General features: G+C 47.3%; 1 protein-coding gene across 6 annotated transcripts in view; it reads left to right on the plus strand.

The window, feature by feature from the left end:
* Positions 1-2487: 2487 nt before the first annotated feature.
* Positions 2488-23769, plus strand: part of LOC119965489 (protocadherin-10-like) — a 631779-nt gene continuing 610497 nt past the window's right edge. The window contains exon 1 of one of the 6 annotated variants that reach the window (XM_038796334.1): positions 2488-5616. In XM_038796334.1, the coding sequence (XP_038652262.1) occupies positions 3031-5616 (2586 nt within the window). In that variant the 5' untranslated portion in view covers positions 2488-3030. The remainder of the gene's footprint in view (positions 5617-23769) is intronic. The other 5 variants (XM_038796335.1, XM_038796310.1, XM_038796332.1 and 2 more) reach the window with 5 other exon arrangements.

Consider the following 23769-nt stretch of genomic DNA (forward strand, 5'->3'; position numbering starts at 1 on the left):
ATGAGGAATTCAATGTTAATAACTTTGAAGCGATTTTTATGCCTGTGTGAGTCGGTGGGTGGGTTTGGTTTAACACAGAATTATCAAAATTGTCCGTCATTCTTTTCCGAATACTCTGACCTCAATAGGCGAATGTTTTGATAGCACCAGTTGTCCTCCTCTTCATTCTTTTACCCAAGTTAGCAGTGTATATTCGTAGCCCTGATATTGCGTGTTTGAGGCTCCTCAAGTGTGGCAGTGCTTGACATGTGAGAAGCATTCTGAAGGAGGTAGGGGAAGGCGATGTCAAAGTTATCAAAGTTCATCACCAAAATACTACTTGCTTACTAGTTGGAGTTTCCCCTACTTAACGTGGAATATCTAACACATCTATTTTAACATGCCTTGGCCATCTAACGTGTCGTCGGAAAGGGACTTCGATCAATGATATGATTTCATTGATCATCAGAGAGAGAGAAGAAAAACAGTCATATAATGGACAGAAAAATACTGTCGATTAAGTGTAATTGAAAAGCAAGTAGTTAAAAGAAAATACATCTAACTTTTGCACATATAATTTAAGAACCCTGGCAGGCATTTTCAGAAGATATATTTTACAAGCTCTGGAGGAAAATTCCCAGCTCTTCTCTAATCCCCTGGCTCAGCTAGACACATTTCAGATTCTTACCTTTAGGGCTAAATTCTTATCTCTAAGCCAGCTCAGGTTCCAGTTCAAAAGGATTTCATGCTTTTCATTCAAGCCTGCATCTCAATACATTGCACTCAGAGCAACCGTTTCTATTTTATATAACTATTGTGTCTAATCCCTTCGTGTCAAGGGGAATTATTGTTCTTGCCAGTGGCATTCTGGATCAATTGCAGCACCAAGAGACATAATTTCTGCTGCTTGTGCCGTTCAATTAGTGGAGAACCTGTGTCTGGGTGGCTCTGCGCTAAGTCTGCAGACTTTCTTCAGAACCCCAGGTCTCGCGTCTTCGCTCTCGATAATCCACACCCCCTCACCCACTCATGCAGCATCTCTTCTCCCCCCCCCCCCCCCCCCCCCCCCCCCGCCCTCCGCCCCACAAAACCCCCACTTCGGAGTAATTTCGCTCACAGCACCTGCATTCCATATCTAATACCTTAAGACACCAAACAAGTAGGATAGTTTGGTTTCCATGGGAACCAGTACTGCAAATTCTGCTTGCAGTTTGTTTCTAAATATCACATTCCAGCCAAGGAGTTTCAACAGAAGAAAGCTCAGGTCAAACATATATTTATTGTTATGCAAAACTGCACACACATATTCAACGTCTTCTTGTCCAGCAACAAATCAGCTGACAGAAGACCATTATGATCAGAAGACGGCACAGTAAATTTTAAAATGTTGATTCCATATATTGTATTTCAAACTTCATTCCAACATGTTAGCAAACAGTTTTTTGTAGGTCCGCGACTGGTAGATAGGAAACAGGCACCTGGTTGGGCAAAGAATATTCTTTTCAGACAAGTGTTGGAACATTTTCCAAGGCTTCATTGCAGCGGGAACTAATTTATCTTTGTTGGCCCCTGAAAATAATTACTTGACACAAGACACGTGTTTTGAAAAATGTCAACTTTTTTTTACACAACTAACACTCTTGATTCAATTTTGGGTAAATTTCGCCTGTGTTGCTGCAGACTCGACAATTCTTGAGTCCGACCACATCTTTCAGTTTGAAATTCCATGCATCATATTCTGGAATGAAACTGAAAGTTTTAAATGTTATGTATGTCTGGATCGCGCATATTGTAGTGTCCCCTCTGCTAACATTTACTGATTTTTCACAGCTTTGACTATAATTACGCGAGAAGATGTCTCAATTTGCATTCACTTCATGACACATCCGACTTCCTGACTACTTGGCCTACATTTTAGTGCAGCCGCCTATCTAACAACCTATATCTCTGTCATGCTCCAAGTCACTCGTTTTATAGATACATACTTTTTCTGAAAATACAACGGATTTGTATGTACATTTAAATCAATGTGACTTCAATCTGCGGATCTAAATAACCCAGCTAGGATACGCGCGAAAATAATTACGTTGCCTATTATCTGGACTTCAGTGCAGAAGCAATTCAGGTCCCTTCGGGATTTCTGCCAAAGGTCCATTGAAGATTTTTTTCATGGCTCATTAGGTTTGGACATTCACTGGTAACTCCGGAAGCAAGTTTTCATGCGAGTGCACAATAATGAGTTTAACAAGTGGACTCAAAATGTAAAAAAAAATGAATAGTGTCGAATATGCAAATTGTTTGCACATGTAATAGTAACGATTTTTATTTCCATATTGTCCGTATCATCTGATTGCCCCGAAGACCCTTGATTTCCATTCACTTGAAATAGGCTGATTTCTGGAGAAAAAATAGGTCATTACCAACACTCGACAGCTTTCCTATGTAAACCAGTGACAATATAATATGCTCAGCGGGCATTTTGCACAGAAAATGTGAATTCTAATAATCGGCATTCAAATAACATGGGCGGAGGAGAGAGTCGCGCGTTCTGTCATATTTCACAACTCAGAGTTGTGCTGATTTCAAAATTGATCAACCCGGAGCATTAAATAACGTGGTGTTGTTTTAAAACTGGAACTAATAGACAGAAACTTGATCAATTCTTTTGCATACAACTATCGACAGGGAATGCCAAATGTGACGCACTGCATTTTCTCCCGCTGTTGCTGTCCGCCACCCAGTGCTGAAATGAGAGCGGAGAGCTTTCAGACCCAACACACAAAGAAGCCACCTCCACACACACGCGCACGGCGCGCGGTGCTATCTAAAGTACAGCATTGGAATTACAGATATCATTACAGTTCGTCTGTCCACACTGAGAGCAGATGGAAACAAGGCTCCAACAAAACGCGGCATTTCCTTCGGAAGAAAGATTTTATTGAAACCATGCAAGATATCTGAAGATTGCATGCAAAAATGTATTCGCCACTGAAATAAGTTCTTAACTAATAAGTTCTGGGGACGATTTCATCTCAAAACCTGTCGATAGTAATGAAAAGGCTGACCTCGATTGCCGGAGAAATGACGACTGGGAAGAGATCGTGGACACAAACAAGGCAAGTCTTATGCTTCATTGCCTTGTCCTATTTTACGGATTTGATTTCAGGACAGATTCGCTATACAATTCCGGAAGAGCTAAAGCACGGAGCCTTTGTTGCGAATGTTGCTGATGATTTAGGTTTGAATGTTAGTGAGCTATCCGCCAGAAGACTGCGCATTGTTTCTGGTGCTTCAACACAGTATTTAGAGGTAAATTTGGGCAATGGAATTTTGTTCGTGAATGAAAAAATAGACAGAGAGCAGCTATGTGGTCCGGTTTTCACTTGTTTTCTGCATCTCGAAGTTGTTATCGAAAATCCTCTCGAATTATACCGTATTGAAGTGGAGATTGTGGATATAAATGATAACGCCCCAACTTTCCTGAGGAAGGAGTTCTCTTTGGACATTATAGAATCGGCTTTGCCAGGTATGCGTTTCCCTCTGGAGAGCGCTCACGATCCAGATGTGGGGACTAACTCAGTTCACACCTACAGGCTGAGCCCAAATGACCATTTTATCTTGGATGTGGAAAGGCGAAGCGATGGTAGCAAATTTGCAGCACTTGTGTTGGAGAACATATTAGACAGAGAGCAACAGCGCGCCCATCAGTTAGTTCTAACGGCCGTTGACGGTGGAATCCCACAGAGATCTGGTACTGCCCTGATCACTGTCACCGTCTTGGACGCCAATGACAACTTACCTGTCTTCGAACAAACAAATTACCAAGTTTCATTGAAAGAAAATGCACCCAAAGGAACATTGGTATTAAAATTGAATGCCAGCGATTTGGATGAAGGCTCTAACAGTGATATACTATATTCTTTCAGCAGTCACACTCCGCCTAGAGTGCACGAACTGTTCAGTGTGGACACCCACACAGGTGAGATCAGAGTTAAAAGCATGATAGATCACGAAGAATTGAATATGTTTGAAATATATGTTCAAGCCAAAGACAAAGGTGGCCCATATGCAATACCTGTGCATTGCAAAGTTCTAGTAGACATAATTGACGTGAATGATAATGCGCCCGAAGTGATCCTGACTTCACTGTCAAGCCCAGTTATGGAAGACGCCATGATCGGTACGGTCATAGCTCTCATCAGTGTTACAGACAAAGATTCTGAAAAGAATGGACATATCAACTGTGAGATTTCTCAGGGTGTCCCATTTAAGCTTCAATCCTCCTTTAAGAATCATTACACACTGGTGACCACGCGTCTTCTGGACCGTGAAAGAGTGTGCGAATACAATATCACAATCACAGCCATTGACTCGGGATATCCTTCACTTTCCACCACCAAGTCTATCTTTCTAAAGGTTTCAGATGTGAATGACAACGCTCCAACATTTTCTAAACCTTCCTATACAGTGTACATTACAGAAAACAATGCACCGGGCGCTACCGTTTGTTCCGTAACAGCATTAGATCCGGATTCGAATCAAAATGCCTATCTGTCCTATTCTATCATGGACGGTTTGATCCGCGGACTACCTTCCAGATCCTATGTTTCAATCAATTCGGATAATGGCAAGGTTTACGCGTTACGCTCCTTCGACTACGAACAACTAAAAGAATTTCAAATCCAAATCCAAGCTCAGGATGCTGGATTTCCACCACTCAGTGGCACTACAAAGGTAAACGTGATAATCTTGGACCAGAATGATAACGTTCCCCTCATTGTGTTCCCCCGACCAAATAACGGTTCAGCTGCATTACAGAAGGTGCCGCAATCCGTGGATTCCGGGCAAGTAGTGATCAAAGTCATTGCTACAGACGCGGACAGTGGGCAGAATGCAAAGCTCTCCTATCAATTACTGAAAGCAACAGATCGGACACTGTTCAAAGTAGCGCTCTACACAGGAGAAGTAAGGACAACCCGCCCTTTCGGGGACCGAGATGTCCCGAAGCAAACGCTGGTCATCCTTGTGAAAGACAGCGGGCAAACTTCGCTTTCGGCCACAGTTACCATTATATTTTCAATAATGGACAACATTACAGAAACTTTGCCTGAAATCAGCGATGTATCTGAGAACCCAGGACAAAATTCTGCCTTACTATTTTACATAATTATCACACTGGGATCCATTTCATTTCTATTCATTGTGGCCATAATTATCGTGGTCACCATCAAATGCCGCCAATATAGAAATAATGCCCAAGATTGCAACACGGCCATCGGGAATTGTTGCATTCAGCATTTGAATTCTGCAGATATTCTGAAGACATCTAAAACAAACCTCCAAGTAACGACCAGCCCGAAAGTTCCACCTGACTTTTTAGAGATGGGTGGAAGTGGGCCCGTCTCACAAACCTATTACTACAAGGTATGTCTGACTCCGGAATCTGCCAAAAGTGATTTCACATTCCTCAAACCGTTCAGCCAATCAAAACCCAAAGACAGGACCAGTACTGCTGACCCAGGTGCGGTAGATTGGAATGGGGACCCACCAATAACTTTAAACAGCGAGCTATCGACGTCCAGTGTCAATGCGCAAGTCATTCAGTTTCGTGAGTGGGATGAAAATATATCCAGTCAGGTGAGACAGTTATTTGTCCAACCATTAAGCTTGTTAAACTGCATTGGATTATTTTTTCTATTTTCGGTTTTCTGTAGTGCTTTAATTCACCATCTTTTTTGTTTGGCTATTTATGAATGTCGTCCAACGTGCCAACTACCCTTAATTTATGGAAATAAGTTTTTGTTAACTTAATGGATGGTTGACTGGTCTTATGTCAAGTTAATTGAAAACTTAACTTTAAGTGTTACACATGGCATTGCCATTGTCTGATAATAGTGTTACTATTTCGTAGTTTATCGACCTGTTGCAAAATAATACGGCTGAGCACCATAAATCTATGGAAGTGGTAAAGCAACCAAGTGCAAGATAGTTGCATTTAAAATGTTTATAGAAATTAAACTACGATGTAGAAATTCTGTTCTGTGCAATTCATTATTCTAATGTAAATTAATGTTTTAAGCAGATACTATACTTGGTATATGCTACAATAAGACAATATAAGACAATCAATCAATCAACATTAGGGCTTTATATGTAGCAACATTGTTTTCATTTGACATTGAACTATTTTTTTGACAACCTTGTACTTTACATTGTTAAAGATTCTATCAGTTAACTTGCTGCGTAGTAATCTGATGCGTGAGCAAAACATGAGATGAATTAATTTCCTCTGCTATCTATGCTGCCGAAATGCATCTAAATACACATGTTTTTAACTGTATGCTGTGCAAGTTAGTAAAGAACTGCTCATAGAAATAATATAGTTGATCCAATTTTAGAAAAGGATAAAGTGCACCATATCCCTTGGTGGCAAACATACAAGCCACCAGTGAATGAAGTATTATCTGTGTCATCTGTACCTTAATCATTTGGTCAAAAACATCTGACTATCCGTATTTAAAGATACACCTGTGATTTATGATTCATTAGCAACGTTTCAATGTTACAACTAATAAGATGAGGGACAGGCAATCAACTGTAGGCTACACATCCAAAGGTGGAATGCGTTTTGACTAAATTTGTGTTCTGAACCTCTCGCTGTGATTCCATCTCATATTCAATTAGGATGGAGATTCTTCCACACGAGCAGCATATCAGTTGCTAAAGCATAAATCCAGTCCGCATTATGACGTAGAACACAGCTCCTGAAGGATGTCAATAATTTTACGTTGAGCAGGAAGCAACCTGAGCAGTGTGATTTGGAGATTTACAGGCACATACTTGCGCAAGAGTTGTGAAAACAGCTATGGGGTACCTTCACAAGTCTTGATCTCACACATATGCTACAATTGGAAGCCACGTTTTGAAAGGTCCAACCATTGCTAGAAGGGAGCCATCCAACTCATTATTATAGAGTCACATAGAGTGAAACATAGTTTTACTGCACAGAAAGTGATTTTTCGGCTCATCATGTCTGCGTTAGCCATCACGCACCATTCTATTGTAATCCAATTTCCCAGCTCTTAGCCTACAGCCTTGTTTGTGATGTTGTTTCAGGTGCTCTTCTAAATGCTTCTTAAATGTTGTGAGGGGTCCGGCCTCAGCCACAGTTTCAGGAAGTGAGTTCCAGAATCCCACCACCCTCTGGATAAAAAGTTATTTTTCTCAAATCCCCTCTAAATCTCATGTCTCTTCGCCCAAACCCAGGCACCCTGGTTATTGGCCCAACTACAAAGGGGAACTTTATTCCTACCTACATTTTCTATACCCATCATAATTTGTACACCTCAATCGTCTGCCTTCCCCCCACGCCCCCTTCAGTCTTCTCTGTTCTAAAGAAAACAACCCCAGCCTAACCAGCCTCCCTTCATAGCTGAAACGCTCCAGCCTAGGCAACATCCTGCTGAACCTCTCCTGCACCATCTCGAGTGCAAACACATCCTTCCTATAGTCTGACGACCAGAACTTCATAAAGTATTCTAGCTATGGCCTAACATGCATTATATAAAGCACCATCAGGACCTCCCTGTTCTTATATTCATGTCTTAGTTAATAAAGTCAAATATGCCTTACACCTTCTCAACCGCCTTATCTACGTGCCCTGCTGCCTTCAGGGATCTTTGGACCTGCACCCAAAGGTCCCTCTGGTCCTCTGTACTTCCTGGCTTTCTACCAATCATTTTGTGATCCCTTGCCTTGTTGGTTCTCCCAAAATGTATCCCATTTCGCACTGTCCTGCCCATCTGACCAGCCGTCTATATCCTGCTGTATCGAAGGCTTTCCTCCTCACTATTTACCACGCCACTAAATTGCGTATAATCTGAGAAATTATTGACCAAAAACAACCTTGGACCAAAACCAACCTCTGCTTTCTGCCACTGAGCCAATTTTGAATCCAATTTGTCAACCGCCCTGAATCCTATGGGCCCCTATTTCTTGATTCCCCCATGGGGACCTAGTCAAAGGCTTTACTGAAGTTCATGTAGACTACATCAACTGCAGTGTCTTCATCTACACACCTAGCTACTACCTCGAAAAATTAAATCCAACTTCTTAGACACAACTCCCAACCTCCCCCCCCCCATCCCGGCAAACTCAGGCTGACTACTTTTGATTAATCATTGCCTCAATAATTGGACATTAATTCTGTCCCTCAGAAATATTTTCAGTAATTTTCCTATGACTGATGTTAGGCTCGTTGGCCTGTAATTACCTGTTTTTTCTGTACTTCCCTTCTTGACTAATGATACAACATTAACTGTCCTCCAGTCAATTGACACGTTCCTTTGACCAGAAAGGATCTGGTGGGCACCAGAGCCCCCATAATCTCCTCATTTGCCTCACACAGCACCTTAGGTTACATGTTATTGCGGCCTGGGGATTTATCCACTTTTAAGACCATTAAAGCTGCTAACAGCTCTTCTCTCTCAATGCTAATCTGCTCAATTATTTCACAGCCCCTCTTCCTACTTTCTACAGCCGCATTGTCCCCCCTCATAGTGAACACAGATGCAAAACTGGATTGAATTGGATTAGATGTTTTATTGTCACGTGTAACAAGGTACAGTGAAAAGTATTGTTCTGCGTACAATCCAGACAGATTTGGATTTGGATTAGTTTATTTTCCCGTGTACCTAGGTACAGTGAAAAGTATTTTTCTGCGAGCAGCTCAAACAGATCATTAAGTACATGAAAATAAAGTAAAATAAAAAGAAATTACATAATAGGGCAACACAAGGTATACAATGTAAATACATAGACACCGGCATCGGGTGAAGCATACAGGAGTACTGCTCAGTAGAAATGTTTGAAGAGATCAGAGCAGATATACGAGAATCATTCAGGAGTCTGGTAACAGCGGCGATGAAGCTGTTTTTGAATCTGTTCATTCATGTTCGCAAACTTTTGTTTCTCCTGGCGGATGGAAGAAGTTGGAAGAGTGAATACCCCGGTGGGAGAGGTCTTTGCTTTGCCAAGGCAGCGGGAGCTGTAGACAGAGTCTTTAAAAAAATTAGAGTACCCAATGACTTTTTCCAATTAAGGGGCAATTTAGCGTGGCCACTCCACCTACCCTGCCCATCTTTTGGTTATGGGGGTGAAACCCACACAGGCAGGGGAGAATGTGCAAACTCTAGTAGACAGAGTCAATGGATGGGAGGGGGATCCGCAAGCTGGAGTGGGTCATGTTCACGACTTTCTGTAGTTTCTTACGGTCTTGGGCTGAGCAGTTACCATACCAGGCTGTGATGGAGCCAGATAGGATGCTTTCCATGGTGCATCTGTAAATGTTGGTAAGTGCCAATGTGGACATGCCGAATTTCCTTTATTCCTGAGAAAGTATGGGCGGTGTTGTACATTCTTGGTCATAACGTCAATCTGGGTGGACCAGAGCAGATGGTTGGTGATGTGCACACCTATGAATCTGAAGATGTCAACCATTTCCACCTCGGCACCATTGAGGCAGACAGGGGTGTGTACGATGGTTTTCTTCCTCAAGTCAATGACCAGCTCTTTAGTTTTGTTGACATTGGGGAAATATTGTCGTTACACCAATTGACTGGCTTCTCTATCTCCCTCCTGTACTCTCTACATTGTTTGAGATCTGACCCACTATGGTTGTATCATCAGCAAACTTGTGGATGGAGTTGGAACCGAATTTTGCTGCACTGTCGTATGTGTATAGGGTATATAGTAGGGGCTAAGTATGCAGTCTTGCCAGGCCCTGGTATTGGGAACTATCGTGTAGGAGGTTGCTGTTGTTCCTCACTAATTTTGGTCTATGGCTTAGGAAGTCGAGGATCCAGTTGCAGAGGTAGGAACCAGGTCCTAGATTTTGTAGCTTTGATATGAGCTTGGCTGGGATTATGGTGTTGAAGGTTGAACTTCAGTCAATGAATAAGAGTCTGATGTTGGAGTCCTTGTGGTTGAGATGCTCCTGGGATGAGTGTAGGGCCAGGGAGATGGCATCTCCTGTGGATCGGTTATGGTGGTACGCGAATTGCAGTGGATCAAGGCATTCTGGGAGTATGGAGTTGATGTGTCACATGACCAAATTCTCGAAGCACTTCATAACAATCAATGTCAAGGCTACCAGACGGCAGCCATTGAGGCACATTGCCTGATTCTTCTTTGGCAACGGTATGATCATGGTCTTCTTGACGCAGGTGGGAACCTTGGAATGGAGTAAGGAGAGGTTGATATGTCTGCAAACACATCCGCCAATTGGTCCATGCATGATCTGACTGCATGAGCACGGACTCTGTCAGGACCTGTTACTTTCCAAGAGTTCACTTTCAAGAAGGCCAATCTGACTTTGGAAGATTGCCAATTTTGTCCCCAGTGAGCTCTTCCCTTTCCCTGATTGCTCTCATGCCCTGAATAGACTTATAAAACACCTTGGGATTGTTCTTTCCTTTGCCAATCGGTGTTTTTTATGCTATCTCTTCGCTCTCCTAACTTATTTTAAAATATATATTTTTTATTCGTTTTTATATTTTTTTTACGAATAATGCAACAAAAAAATGTCAGTGTACAGCGGGTATAGCACAGAACAAGAATTGTTGCAAATACAAGAGCAAACAAGACACCATAACTTTCGATTAACACAAAGAACAAACTGGTGCCTCCAGCATTAATACATCATCAATAAAAAAAACAATTAGGAGGTGGAAAAAGATAATGACATATAAGTAAGATTGGATAATAGTTCAGGCCACATACTTTTATGTATTGTGAGAACAAGACATACAATATGGCTCAAGGTAAACCTAACAGGAGGACGTCAGACAAGCCATCTTCGGATAGACGTCTCAAACTTTATGGAATGCATCAGACTCGGCACTGATCATAGATGTCAGGAATTTCAGAGGAATACATTCCACAACAACTTTATGCCAGTTTTGAAATGAAGGATATTTGTCACTGACCCAGCAGGAGAGGATATTTTTACGACCTGCAAAGGTTAGGATATTTTTACAGCCTTTTTTCATTATATTAATCTTTATTGTCACAAGTAGTCTTACATTATCACTGCAATGAAGTTACTGTGAAAATTCCCGAGTTGCCACATTCTGGCACCTGTTCGGGTACACTGAGGGAGAATTCAGAATGTCCAAATGACCTAACAACACGTGTTTTGTGATTTGTGGGAGGAAACCGGAGCATCTGGAGGAAACCCATGCAGACACAGGGAGAACATGCAGACTCCACACAGACAGTAACACAAGCTGGGAAATGAACCTGGGACACTGACATGGTGCAATAGTAGTGCTAACCACTGTGCCACCATTAATGTCAGTAATTCTCCCATGTGGAAGACCCAGAATTAGGATTAAAGAATGAAGCTCAAAGGCTCCATCAATTAGCCTCAAAGACAGACAGCGGAATTCTCCATCGGCGGGAACCACTGGTCTCCCAGCAGAACACCCATTCCCACAGGTTTACGACAGCGTGGGTGGCCACAATGGGGAACTCCATTGGCCAGCTGAGGGAATAGAGAATCCGCTGCTGGCAGGGGCACGCTGCACTTGCCCCTGGCTGGCGGACTGGGGAACGCGTCCAGGATATATTGGGTTCTAATTTGAATTGCCCAGTCTTCACTTCCAGCTTGTGAAAACATGGCAGCCAGTTCTCAAAGAACCTAACAGGATCGTTACCCTCCACTCATTCTAGCAGACTGACAACCCGGCTGTTCTTTCTCTGATGCTGCTCACGAAATCTTCCAGGATTTCTGACTTGCCACAAAGGATAAAATATGAGACTTCCGGTGGTGGCCATGGAGGAGGAGGTCGCACATTTGGTAGCTCCCACTTGTGACGAAACATTTGGACCTTTTCTCCAGTATTTTTCAGTATTCTTCAGAATTTTACTGGATAAATCGGTGGAGAGTGAGGCAGTGAGGAGAAATCCCCCACCAGTGTATGGAGGATTGGATTAGAAGTGGCTTTGTAAGGAGATTTAGTCAAGCAGGGAAGCCACATGCAGAGCCAACAGCGGAGGAAAACATGGCGCAGGTACAGGATCCTGGGGTGGTGGCACAGTGTTTGATGGTACAGCTAGTGAAGTTCTTTGAGGAGTGCTTCGCCAAGTTAAAGAAAGGTACAGTGGACCCGATTAAGGCATCGAATGATTAGGTGGAAGAGGGTCTAGATGGGCGATTCAGAAGGTGGAAGAAAAGGTATCTGAGCACGAGGATATCAAACCCCTTTGGAGGCTGAGGTGGAGCTGATGAATGACCACCAGAACAGGTTGCAGGAGAAGTTGGAGGACTTGAAGAACGGGTCCAGGAGACAGAACCTGCAGATCGGCAGCCTCCCTGAGGGCATTGAGGGATCGGACGTGAGGACATATGTGACAGGTATTCTGGAAAAGTTGATGGGGATGGGACATTTATGTGACCCTTGGAAGTGGACAGAGTGCATAGGACTCTTGCAAGGAAGCTGCAAGCAAATGAGCCTCCGAGGGTGGTGGTGGTGCGAATGTACCGGTTCCTGGACAAGGAACAGATTTTGCGGTGGGCCAAGCAGGTACAGAGCTGCAAGGGGGAGAACTGTGAGTGTGCATCTACCACACGGACGCGGGCCTGGCCAAAAGGCGAGCCGGATTTAATCGGGCAAAATTGGCAATCTTCAAGAAGGGGGTGAAGTTCGGGATGTGGTATCTAGCGTATCTTTGTGTCATGTTTAAAGGCCAAGAACTTTATTTTCAATCACCGGACGAAGTGATGAACTTTATCAAGGACAAAAGGCTCGCAGGGCTTTAAGGTCAGTGAACCTTGGGGAGGGCATTGCGGTGGCGATTTGGTCAAAATCACTTCTGTGTTGTTTTGAATATATGCAGTGTTCTCAGTAACAAGTGGTTGGTTTTGTTTCTTGTTAATTTTTTCCTTTGGTTGCTTTCCATCAGCCACGTTTTTTGGTGCAGCGTGCTCCTGCCAGCAGCAGGATGCTGTTGGTTGTTTTTGCCCTTTCCTTTTTCTTTGATTTTCGTTGTGATAAGATGTCTGAGCAGCTGCTCAGTAATGTAAAGTTAACTCTGTTCCATTGGAAGTTGGGTGGAGGGATTTTCTCTACTGTTTGTTTATTGGGACTGTGATGCTTTGAATATGTATATCCTAAGCGGGGGGGGGGGGGGGGGGGGGAGAACATTGGGGAGATAGGATCTTTGGTGCCAAGGGCAGGAGCTACCAGGCTAGCTAAGTTAGCTAGCTCATGGAAGCGCAGCGGGACATGAGCAGGTGATAAGTTTGATATGGTGGGTTGGGTTTCTGGTGCTCTTACTAGGGGTGTGGGGGGGGGGGGGGGGTGGGGGGGGGAGTTGCTCTGCTAAGAGGAGAAGATCTTTTGCTTGGGGACAAAGGGGACGCCAAGGGCGGCAGATGCCCAAGGGCAGGCCCGAGAAGGCAAGGGATGCGAGCTGCTGGGTAGCCTAAGAAGGGTGATAGCAGCGGTATGGGGGGGGGGGGGGGGTTCTGGTGGGAAGCCCCCCGACCAGACTGATTACTTGTGATGCACTATCAATTACGACGAGACGAGAGTAGAGTGTAGTCGAGGCTTTATTAAGCAGAGATATGTAGCCTCCTGCAGCTGCTGCTGAAATGGCTGCAGGTTGGTGAGCACACAAATTTATACTCCGCCTACTGGGAGGAGCCAGCAGGCAGGGATCTACCCTCATACCTGTAGTACAGGAGCCTTACTGTATTACATCTCATGTATGTGATATATACAAAAGTGGTGACTACCACATTTACCCCCTGTTAAAAAAGAGTCCAGCGGGGGTGGTGAAAAACTGTTTACATGCATTTTAAGGTTAACATTTTGGGGAAAGTTCACAAATTCAACCGATTGGGTGGCTTGATCCTCCGTTGTGAGTGCTGCAGTCCCGGTGGTGATGCAGGTGCCGGCTGGGTCGCTGGTGACTCTGGAAGTGTGCAGACCTCATCTTCACCCCCGGGTGGGACCAAGGGGAGGATGGGTCGTCCTGGAGCGGGGTCTGTGGTGAGGTGTGCTGAGGGGAGGAAGGGTGGCGCCGGGACAGGTGGGGGGGGGGCGGGAACCTGCTGAAGCCAGGTCCCTGAGGGAGACTGTGTCTTGGCGGCCGTCGGGGTACACCTAGGCGTACTGCGGGTTTGCCTGGAGTAGCTGTACCCTCTCGACGAATGGGTCTACATTGTGGAACCGCACGTGCTTGTGGAGGAGAACGGGTCCTGGAGCTGCCAACTCGGGGAGGACCTCCTGCCAGCGGGAGACCTGGAGATTTTTGGACCGTAGGGCCAACTGGACGCTTTCCAGACCATCCCATTCTCCAGCTCCACCTGCCCGTTTCCCCGGGGGTTGTAGCTGGTCGTCCTGCTCGAGGCGATGCTGTTGTTGAGTAGGTACTGACGCAGCTCATCACTCATAAAGGAGGATACCCAGTCACTGTGGATGTAGGCGGGGTAACCGAACAGGGCAAAGATGGTGTTGAGTGCTTTGATGATTGTGGCAGGCATCATATTGGTGCATGGGACGGTGAAGTGGAATCTGGAGTATTTTTCGACCACATTAAGGAAGTACGTGTTTCGGTCGGTGGAGGGGAGGGGCCCTTTGAAATCCACGCTGAGGCGTTCAAAGGGGCGGGAGGCCTTCACTAGATGCACGCGGTCTGGCCAGTAGAAGTGCAGTTGGCACTCCGCGCAGTCCTGGCAGTCTCTGGTGATAGCCCTGACCTCCTCAATTGAGTGGGGCAGATTGCGGGCCTTTGTGAAGTGAAAGAACCAAGTAACCCCTGGTGACAGAGAGCATCATGTAGGGTCCGTAATCGGTCCACTTGTGTGCTGGCACATGTACCTCGGGATAGGGCATCGGGGGGCTAATTGAGCTTACCGGGGTGATACAAAATCTTGTAATTGCAGGTGGAGAGCTCGATCCTCCACCTCAAGATTTTACCATTTTTAATCTTGGCTCGCTGTGTGTTATTCAACATGAAGGCAACCGACCATTGGTCAGTGAGGAGAGTGAATCTCCTGCCAGCCAGGTAATGCCTTCAAGGCCACACAGCTTCTACGATGGCTTGGGCTCCTTCTCGATGGAGGAGTGCTGAATTTAGGAGGCATGGAGGGTGCGTGCAAAGAATGTCACGGGTCTGCCTGCCTGGTTGAGGGTGGCGGCCAGAGCGATGTCTGATGCATCGCTCTCGACTTGGAAGGGGAGCATCTCGTCGACCGTGTGCATCGCAGCGTTGGCGATGTCGGCCTTGATACGGTTGAAGGCCTGGTGACCCTCAGCCATCAGGGGGAAAGCGGTGGAGTGAATGGGCGGGCGGGCCTTGTCCACATAGTTAGGGACCCACTGGGCGTAGTATGAGAAGAACCCCAGGCATCGTTTCAGAGCATGGGGCTGTGGGGAAGGGGGAGTTCCATGAGGGGGCGCATGTGATTGGAGTCGGGCCCTAGAACTCCATTTTGCACCACATACCAAGGATGGCTAAGTGGTTGGTGCTGAACACCCACTTCTCTTTGTTGTACGTAAGGTTGAGGAAATTGGAGGTGTGGAGGAATTTGGAAAGGTTAGCATCGTGGTCCTGCTGGTCGTGGCCACAGATGGTGATGTTATTCAGGTACGGGAAGGTGGCCAGCAGTCTGTACCGGTCAACCATTCGGTGCATCTCCCATTGGAAGACCGAGACCTCATTAGTGACACCGAAGGAAACCCAAAGGAAGTGGTAAAGGTGGCCGTCCGCTTCAAATGCAGTGTACGGGTGGTCTGCTTGCGAATGGGGAGCTGGTGGTAGGCAGATTTCAGGTCCACTGTTGAGAATACCCGGTACTGTGCAATGTGCCTGACCATATCAGATATGCGTGGGAGCGGGTACTCATTGCGCTGCGTGTATCGATTGATGGTCTAATTGTAGTCAACGACCATCCTGTATTTCTCCCCAGTTTTCGCAACTACCACTTGGGCTCTCCAGGGGCTGTTGCTGGCCTCGATTATGCCTTCCTGCAGTCGCCGCTGGACCCATGACCTGATGAAGGTCCTGTCCTGGGCACTGTACCGTCTGCTCCTGGTGGTGACGGGTTTGCAATCCGGGGTGAGGTTTGCAAACAGAGAAGGCAGGTCGACCTTAAAGGTCATGAGGTCGCATACAGTAAGGGGTGGTAGGGGCCCACCGAATTTCAGAGTTAGACTTTGGAGGTTGCACTGGAAGTCCAGGCCGAGTAGCAAGGCAGCGCAGAGGTTGGGGAGGACGTAGAGCCGAAAGTCTCTGAAATCTACACAATGGATGGTGAGGTGGCGGTGCAGTACCCCCGGAACTCGATGGAATGGGATCCAGAGGCCAGGGAGATTCATTGTGTGATGGGGTGTACCATGAGGGAGCAGCGCCTTACCATGTCAGGGTGGATGAAGCTCTCTGTGCTCCCGGATTCAAGAAGGCATGATGTGTTGTGCCCATCCACCTTTACCGTCGTCGACACGGTGGCGAGGTTGTGCGACCTGGACTGGTCGATTGTGATGGAGGCGAGCTGTAGCTGGTGTTGGAAGGCCCCTGGCTGGTCGGCAGCGGTTGCAGGTGATGAGTGGCCTGATGAGGTGTCCGACGAGCAGGGGTCCTGAGGCGGGGAAGATGATGGCACCCACGGGGCGCACGTGGCGGTCGCGTGAAATATGGTGGTGCCCACGGGCTGCACAAGGCCTGATGGGGGAAGATGGTGGTGCCAACGGTCCGCACCTGTCCTGAGGCAAGCCAGATGGAGCGACCACGGGCCGCACATGTTGTGAGGCAAGGAAGATGGCGGCGTCCACGGGCCTCATGTGCGTTGCGGGGGTGAAAATGGCGCCGCCCATGGGTCGCATGTGGGGGGGTGCAGGAACAATGGGCCTGGTTACAGTGGTGATTGACTGGGCCTGGCACACCACAGGCCTTGCAGAATGTGCTCCATGCTGAGCAGTGCTGCTGGGGTGATTTGCCTGTCCGCAGAAGTAGCACTTCGGTCACCTAGGGTTGGCTGGCTGCCACGCGGCGCAGGCCTCAGGTTGGCTGGGGGCGGTCGCTGGTGGGGTGAATGATGGGGCGGTTGGTGTTGGGGTCCATGGTGTGGTGTTCACTGGTGGGGTCCACGGTGTCCAGGAGGGGGGGGGCGCCATGCAGTCGGGTGCGTACGCTTGTACTTTATGGGAGGCAACCGTTAGTGAGGTCGTGGGTTTCTTGGTTGCCACAAGGTCGAGGGTAGCCCCTTCTAAGAGGCGTTGGTGGATATACGCCGACCCTATGCCCGCAACAAAAGCGTCCCTGATTAGGAGTTCAGAATGTTCAATGGTGAAACAGCCTGGCAATTGCAGTCCCTCGTTAGAGCATGCAGGGCACGCCAGAATTCTTCCAAAGACTCACCGGGGAGTTGATGCCGCATGGACAGGAGGTGCCTGGTGTAGAGTTTATTGGTCTGCTGGGTGTAGTTCTCTTTCAGAAGCGCCATGGCCTCAGCGTAGGTGCGTGCCTCCCAGGTGAGTGGAGTATAAAAGCTCAGTCATGTATACAGGATCTGGAGTTTCTGTGCCTCTGTGGGTGGTTCTGGCGCAGATCCGATGTAGCTTCAAAGCAAGCTCGCCAGTGGGCGAAGGCCGACTTGGCATTGTCTGCTTGAGGGTGCAGCAGCAGACGATCTAGCTTGATGCGGAGACCCATCATTGTAAAATCTCTGCTTAATAAATTGATACACTATCAATTACGACGAGAAAAGAGTAGAGTGTAATCAAGGCTTTATTAAGCACAGATGTGTCGCCTCCTGCAGCTGCTGCCAAAATGGCTGCAGCTCAGTGAGCACACACATTTATACTCCGCCTACTGGGCGCAATGAGCAGGTAGTACAGGAGCCTTATCGTATTACATCTCACGTATGTGATATATACAATCACAACTTGGAACATCAGAGGGCTAAATGGATCAGTCAAGAGGGCTTATGTGTTCGTTAATCTGAGGGGATTGAAGGCGGACGTGGCAGTGTTACAAGAGACAAACACCTAAAGATTATAGACCAGACCAGATTGAGGAAGGGGTGGGTTGGCCAGGTATTTCATTCAGGGTTGCACTCTAAAAGCAGGGGGGTTGTGATCTTGATTAACAAATGGGTGGCATTTGAGGCAGGGGGAATCGTGTCAGATGCAGGGGGCAGGTACATTATGGTGAGTGGGAAGCTTGAGGGGATGCGGGTGGTATTTGTGAATGTATATGCACCAAACTGGGATGATGTGGAATTTATGAGGCTGGTGTTAGGTAAGATCCCGAACCTAGAGTCACATAATCTGATCATGGGGGGGAGATTTCAATACAGTCATTGATCCAGGATAGGACCGATCAAAATCTAGGACAGCGAGACTGCCAGCCGTAGTAAAGGAATTAAAGGGGTTTATGGAGCAGATGGGGCGAGTGGGCACATGGAGGTTCAGATGGCCAAGAGTGAAGAAGTTTTCTTTTTTCTCCCATGTCCACAAAGTATATTCTCGGATCAGCTTTTTTATTCAGAGGAGTGCTCTACTGCCGGGAGTGGGTATTGCTGAGTACTCGGCAATTGTGGTGTAGGATCATGCCCCACATTGGGTGGATCTACAGGCTATTATGGAGGGCCGGCAGCGCGCATTATGGAGGTTGGATGTGGGACAATTAGCAGATGAGGAGGTGTGTGGGCGGGTGAGCAAGTCCATCCAGAACTGTTTGGAAATAAATGATATGGGGAAGTCTCCGCAGCAACGGCGTGGGAAGCTCTGAAGGCAGTGGTTATGGGGGAGTTAATTTCGAGAGGGGCCCATATTGAAAAGGTATAATGAGCAGAGACAGATAGGTTAGTTGGGGAGATGCTCCAGGTGGATAGGAGATATTCGGAAGCCCGAGATGCGGGGCTACTGAAGGAGCGGCGGAGGTTACAGGTAGAGTTTGGGCTGTTACCTACAGGGAAGGTGGTGGAACAACGAAGGAAGGCAAGGGGAGTGGTATATGAGTATGGGGAAAATGCCAGTAGAATGCCAGCACTCCAGCTGAGGAAAAGGAAGGCGGCCAGGGAGCTATGCAGAGTAAAGAACAGAGGTAGGAATGCGGTCCTGGACCCAGTGGATGAGGTGTTTAATGACCATTGTAGCAAGTTATAGGAGTCGGAACCCCCTGCTGGGGTGCAGGGGATGAGGCACTTCTCAGGTCAGCTGAGGTTCCCGAGCGTGGTGGAAGAACTGGTGGAAGGGCTGGGAGCCGCAATGGAGATTGAAGAAATAATGGAGTGGCTGGAAGTCATGCAGTCGGGCAAGACCCCGGGGCCGGATGGCTACCCAGTGGAATTCTGCAAGAGGCTCTCAGAGATATTGGCCCCACTGTTGGCGAAGACATTTAATGAGGCAAGTCAGAAGGGAGTCCTTACCCCAGCTATGTCGAAGGCCTCGATCTCATTTATTCTGAACCAAGAGAAGGATCCGGAGCAATGTGGGCTTCATTGATTGGGTGCGGTTGCTGTATCAGGCACCAGTAGGAAGTGTGCATACGAATTGGCTCATGTCGGGCTATTTTAAACTGTTCTGAGGGACAAGGCAAGGGTGTCCCCTCTCCCCGCTGTTGTTTCCTCTGGCCATAGAGCCATTTGTTATGGCATTAGGAGCTTCCAGAAACTGCAAAAGACTCATCCGGGGTGGTGGGGGGTGGAGCATCGGATCTCACTTTATGCGGATGACCTGCTCCTGTACATTCCTGACCCATGAGAGGGGATGGGGGAGATAATGTGGCTCTTAGGGGAATTTGGCAGGTTTACGGGGTACAAATTGAATACAGGGAAAAGCGAGATGTGCGCATCCAGGCGACGGGGCGGGAGAGGAGACTGGGAGAGCTGCTGTTTAGAATGGTAGGATGGAGCTTTCACTTTCTGGGAATCCAGGTGGCATGGGAATGGGAGGCATTCAACAAGTTAAACTTATGTCGGCTTGTGGAACAAATGACGGAGGTCTTTAGGAGATGGGACATGCTCCTGCTGTCACTGGCAGTGAGCATACAGACCATGAAAATTACGGTCCTCCCCAGATTTCCGTTTGTCTTTCAGTGTCTCCCCATCTTTATCCCGAGGGCCTTTTAAAAACGGGTCAATAAGGTGATTTTGGGCCTCGTGTGGGCGGGTGAAACACCATGAGTGAAGAAAGTGTTGTTGGAGATAGACGGGGGTGGAGGGTGGGTTGGCGCTGCCGAACTTTTGTAACTACTACTGGGTGGCTAATATAGCCATGATTAGCAAGTGGGTAGTGGGGTGGGGTGGGGGTGTTGGTCTGGGAGCGAATCGAGGTGGCATTGCGGAAGGACACAAGTTTAGGGGCATTGATAATGGCACCTCTGCCATTTTCGCCAGCCCGGTACTCCACAAGGCCGGTGGTATTGGTGGCTCTGAGAGTCTGGGGGCAGTGGAGGAAATATAGGAGAACAGAGGGAGCATCGGTCTGAGCCCCGATTTACAACAACCATCCATTTGTGCCTGGAAGACTGGATGGAGGGTTTCGGAGATGGCTGGGAGAAGGAATTGAGAGGATGGGAGATCTATTTATAGATGGGAACTTTCCTAGATTGAAGGACTTGGTGGAGAAATTTGAACTGCGAGCAGGGAATGGGTTTAGTTATCTACAGGTACGGGATTTTATGAGAAGGCAGGTTCCGACCTTCCCGCTGCTGCCACCATGGGGGATACAGTACAGGATAGTTTCCAGAACATGGGTGGGAGAGGGGTAGGTATCAGTAAAGAACTTTAGGAGTTGGACGAAACTCAGAGAGAAGAACTAAAGGGCAAATGGGAAGATGAGCTAGGGGGAGAGATAGAGGTGGGTCTGTGGGCGGATTACTTAAGCAGGGTTAACACATCCTCATCATATTCCAGCCTTAGCCTGATATAATTTAAGGTAGTCCACCCGAATGAGCAAGTTTTTTTGGGTAGAGGACAGGTGTGTGAGGTGAGCTGGAGGTCCAGCAAATCATGTCTACATGTTTTTGGCATGCCCAAAGCTTAGAGAGTTTTGGCAGGGTTTTGCTTACGCTCTGTCCATGGCACTTAAAACATGGGTGGTGCCGAGTCCAGAGGTGGCGATCTTTGGAGTATCGGAAGACCCAGGAGTCCACGTGGTGATTGGGGCTGACATTTTGGCCTTTGCCTCCCTTATAGCCCGGAGACGGATTCTGTTCATGTGGAGGGACTTGAAGCCCCCGAAATTAGAGACCTGGGTTAGTGACATGGCCAGGTTTCTCAGTCTGGAGAAAATAAAGTTCACCCTAAGAGGGTCAATGTTCGTGCTCTTCTGGAGGTGGCAGCCATTCGTTGACTTTCTTGGAGAAAATGAAAACGTCAGCTGAGCCAGAAATCTAGCGGGGTGGGTGGGGGGAGAAGGGGGCGCTTAGCCTATTGTTTCATTGTTGGGGGTGCAAAGAACGTGATTGGCATGGAAATGTTTTATGTACCATGTTTATGTAGCTGTTATCGTTATTCTAAAAACTACAAATACCCTAATAAAATGTTTTTATTAAAAGAAGGATAAAATATGAGTTTCAATGGTAGAAGGAACATTTTTGATGGTCAGGATTCTTTCCTCCATTTCATTATCACCTTATTATGATTCTGTAGGTTGGCCGAATGAGCACTCAAATTTTTTTGTCAGCAAACCGGACCTCAGATCTATGCTCTGGATAGTGTTCACAGCAATAATTTTCAGTGCCCTGATGTGCGCCGAGTCGAGAGTCTGCTCAAGGATCAAGTCTACAGCAAAAAATAATGTGGTCTATTTTCATTGCATTAACTGGGGTTCATATACATTTACACGGACTACTTCATTTCTGAGCCGCTTTTAATCCCTTGCGTTTCTTGAGACTACAGACCGTTTACATTTTATTTGGCACATCCGTTCATGGGCACCTCCACCCCTTGGTGCATGGGGTAGATTTCCACTTTTCTAATTTGTGGTGTAGGCGCTCCCTCTTCCCCCAGTCCTGCCTATCCCCTTTCCCTTTCTCCAGTTGTTCCTGCCTCTTTCCGCCTCTGCTCCCATCTCACTCCCTTGCTGCCCCCTCCCCCTTGTTGTTGCTCACAAGCAGGTCTCTGACGAGGCTGGTGAATTGTTTCCATTTTTGGTGGAATCCATCATCTGACCTTCTGATTGCAAACTTTATTTTTTGTAACTTTGGAACTCCGCTAGGTCGGAGAGCCAGTCTGAGACTGGGTGGTGCTGCCGACCTCCATCTAAGCAGACGGTCAGGGAGGTCAAGGCAACGACGTCACCCCTCTCCCCATAAAGAGCACTGTGTGCTTCAATATCCTGAAGACCACCACTGAGGGGCATGGCTCCATCTTTACGCCCACCACTCTAGACATGGCCACAAAGAAGGTGGTCCAGATTCCGATGACTGTGGGTCAGGGTATGGTTGACCAGACCCCCTGACACCACTCGCACTTATCCTCCGGGCGGAATCCGCTCATACATGTCCTGATTAGGTGTGCCTTCTGTATCAACATTATCTGCGTGAGGCTCAGCCTTGCGCATTTGGAGGTGGAGTTTATACTGCGCAGAGTTTAGATGCAAAGCCCTACTCCTCTGACCTTACCCTCCCCCACCCAAACAAGGACTTCTCCTGAACTCCAGACAGCCTTCTCCAAAAGCAAATAAACAAATGTTAAACGCAAACATTCCCATAAACAGGAGGTGATATGGGAACATCCATCACCACGTAATCCTTTCGCCCCAACAACTCCTTACAATCACAACATTAAACAGCAAACCCCCCTCCAGAAAAGACGAAAATCCCCCAAACCCTACCCCTGCTTCAAACATGCCCCGACCATTACAAAGTGCCAGCCTGCCGGTTCCCAAGCATTGTCCGATCAGTTCTCACCCAGTTTATGCTCCTTAATGAAGTCTTCGGCCACTTCTGGGGTCTTGTGATAATACTCTTGGCCTCCGAATGTCACCCAAAATGTTGCCGTGTAGGGCACCCCAAACCTGCTCTGCTGCCGGTACAGCACCACCTTGGCCATGTGGAACACTGCCTACCGCTTTGCCAACTCGGCTCCGATGTCCTGATAAATTTGGACCTTATTCCCCTCCCAGTCGCAGGTACACATCTCCCTGGCCCATCACAGAATCTTCTCTTTCTCTTCAAATTTGTGGAGTCTCATGATCCCAACCTGGACCAGCTACCCAGTTCTAGGCTTCTGCCTCAGGGATCTATGTGCTTGGTCCACGTCAGGCACCTTATCTAACCCTTCTGCCATCAGCCCTGCCAGCATCTTTGAGTTGTACCTCCTGGCACTCACACATTCTATTCCTTCAGGCAGGCCCACTATTCGCTGGTTCTGCCTTCTCGAGTTATTCTCCTGCTCCTCCACTTTTGCCCTCAAAGTTTTACACAGGTCTCCTAGGAGCCCCACCACTGACTCCAGAGCCACCACACAATCGCTGTGGTCCAAGATCACTCCTTCGATCTCCCGAATCTGAAATGAAATGAAAATGAAAATCGCTTATTGTCACGAGTAGGCTTCAATGAAGTTACTGTGAAAAGCCCCTAGTCGCCACATTCCGGCGCCTGTCCGGGGAGGCTGGTACGGGAATCGAACCGTGCTGCTGGCCTGCTTGGTCTGCTTTAAAAGCCAGCGATTTAGCCTGGTGAGCTAAACCAGGCTAAATCTGTAACCCCTGCGCCTCCAAACACTTCTCCATCGTTCCAGAGAACTCTTCAGGGGTACCATAGCTTCTGCAA

This window comes from Scyliorhinus canicula, chromosome 4 (assembly GCF_902713615.1).
Source record: "Scyliorhinus canicula chromosome 4, sScyCan1.1, whole genome shotgun sequence".
Lineage (NCBI taxonomy): Eukaryota > Metazoa > Chordata > Chondrichthyes > Carcharhiniformes > Scyliorhinidae > Scyliorhinus > Scyliorhinus canicula.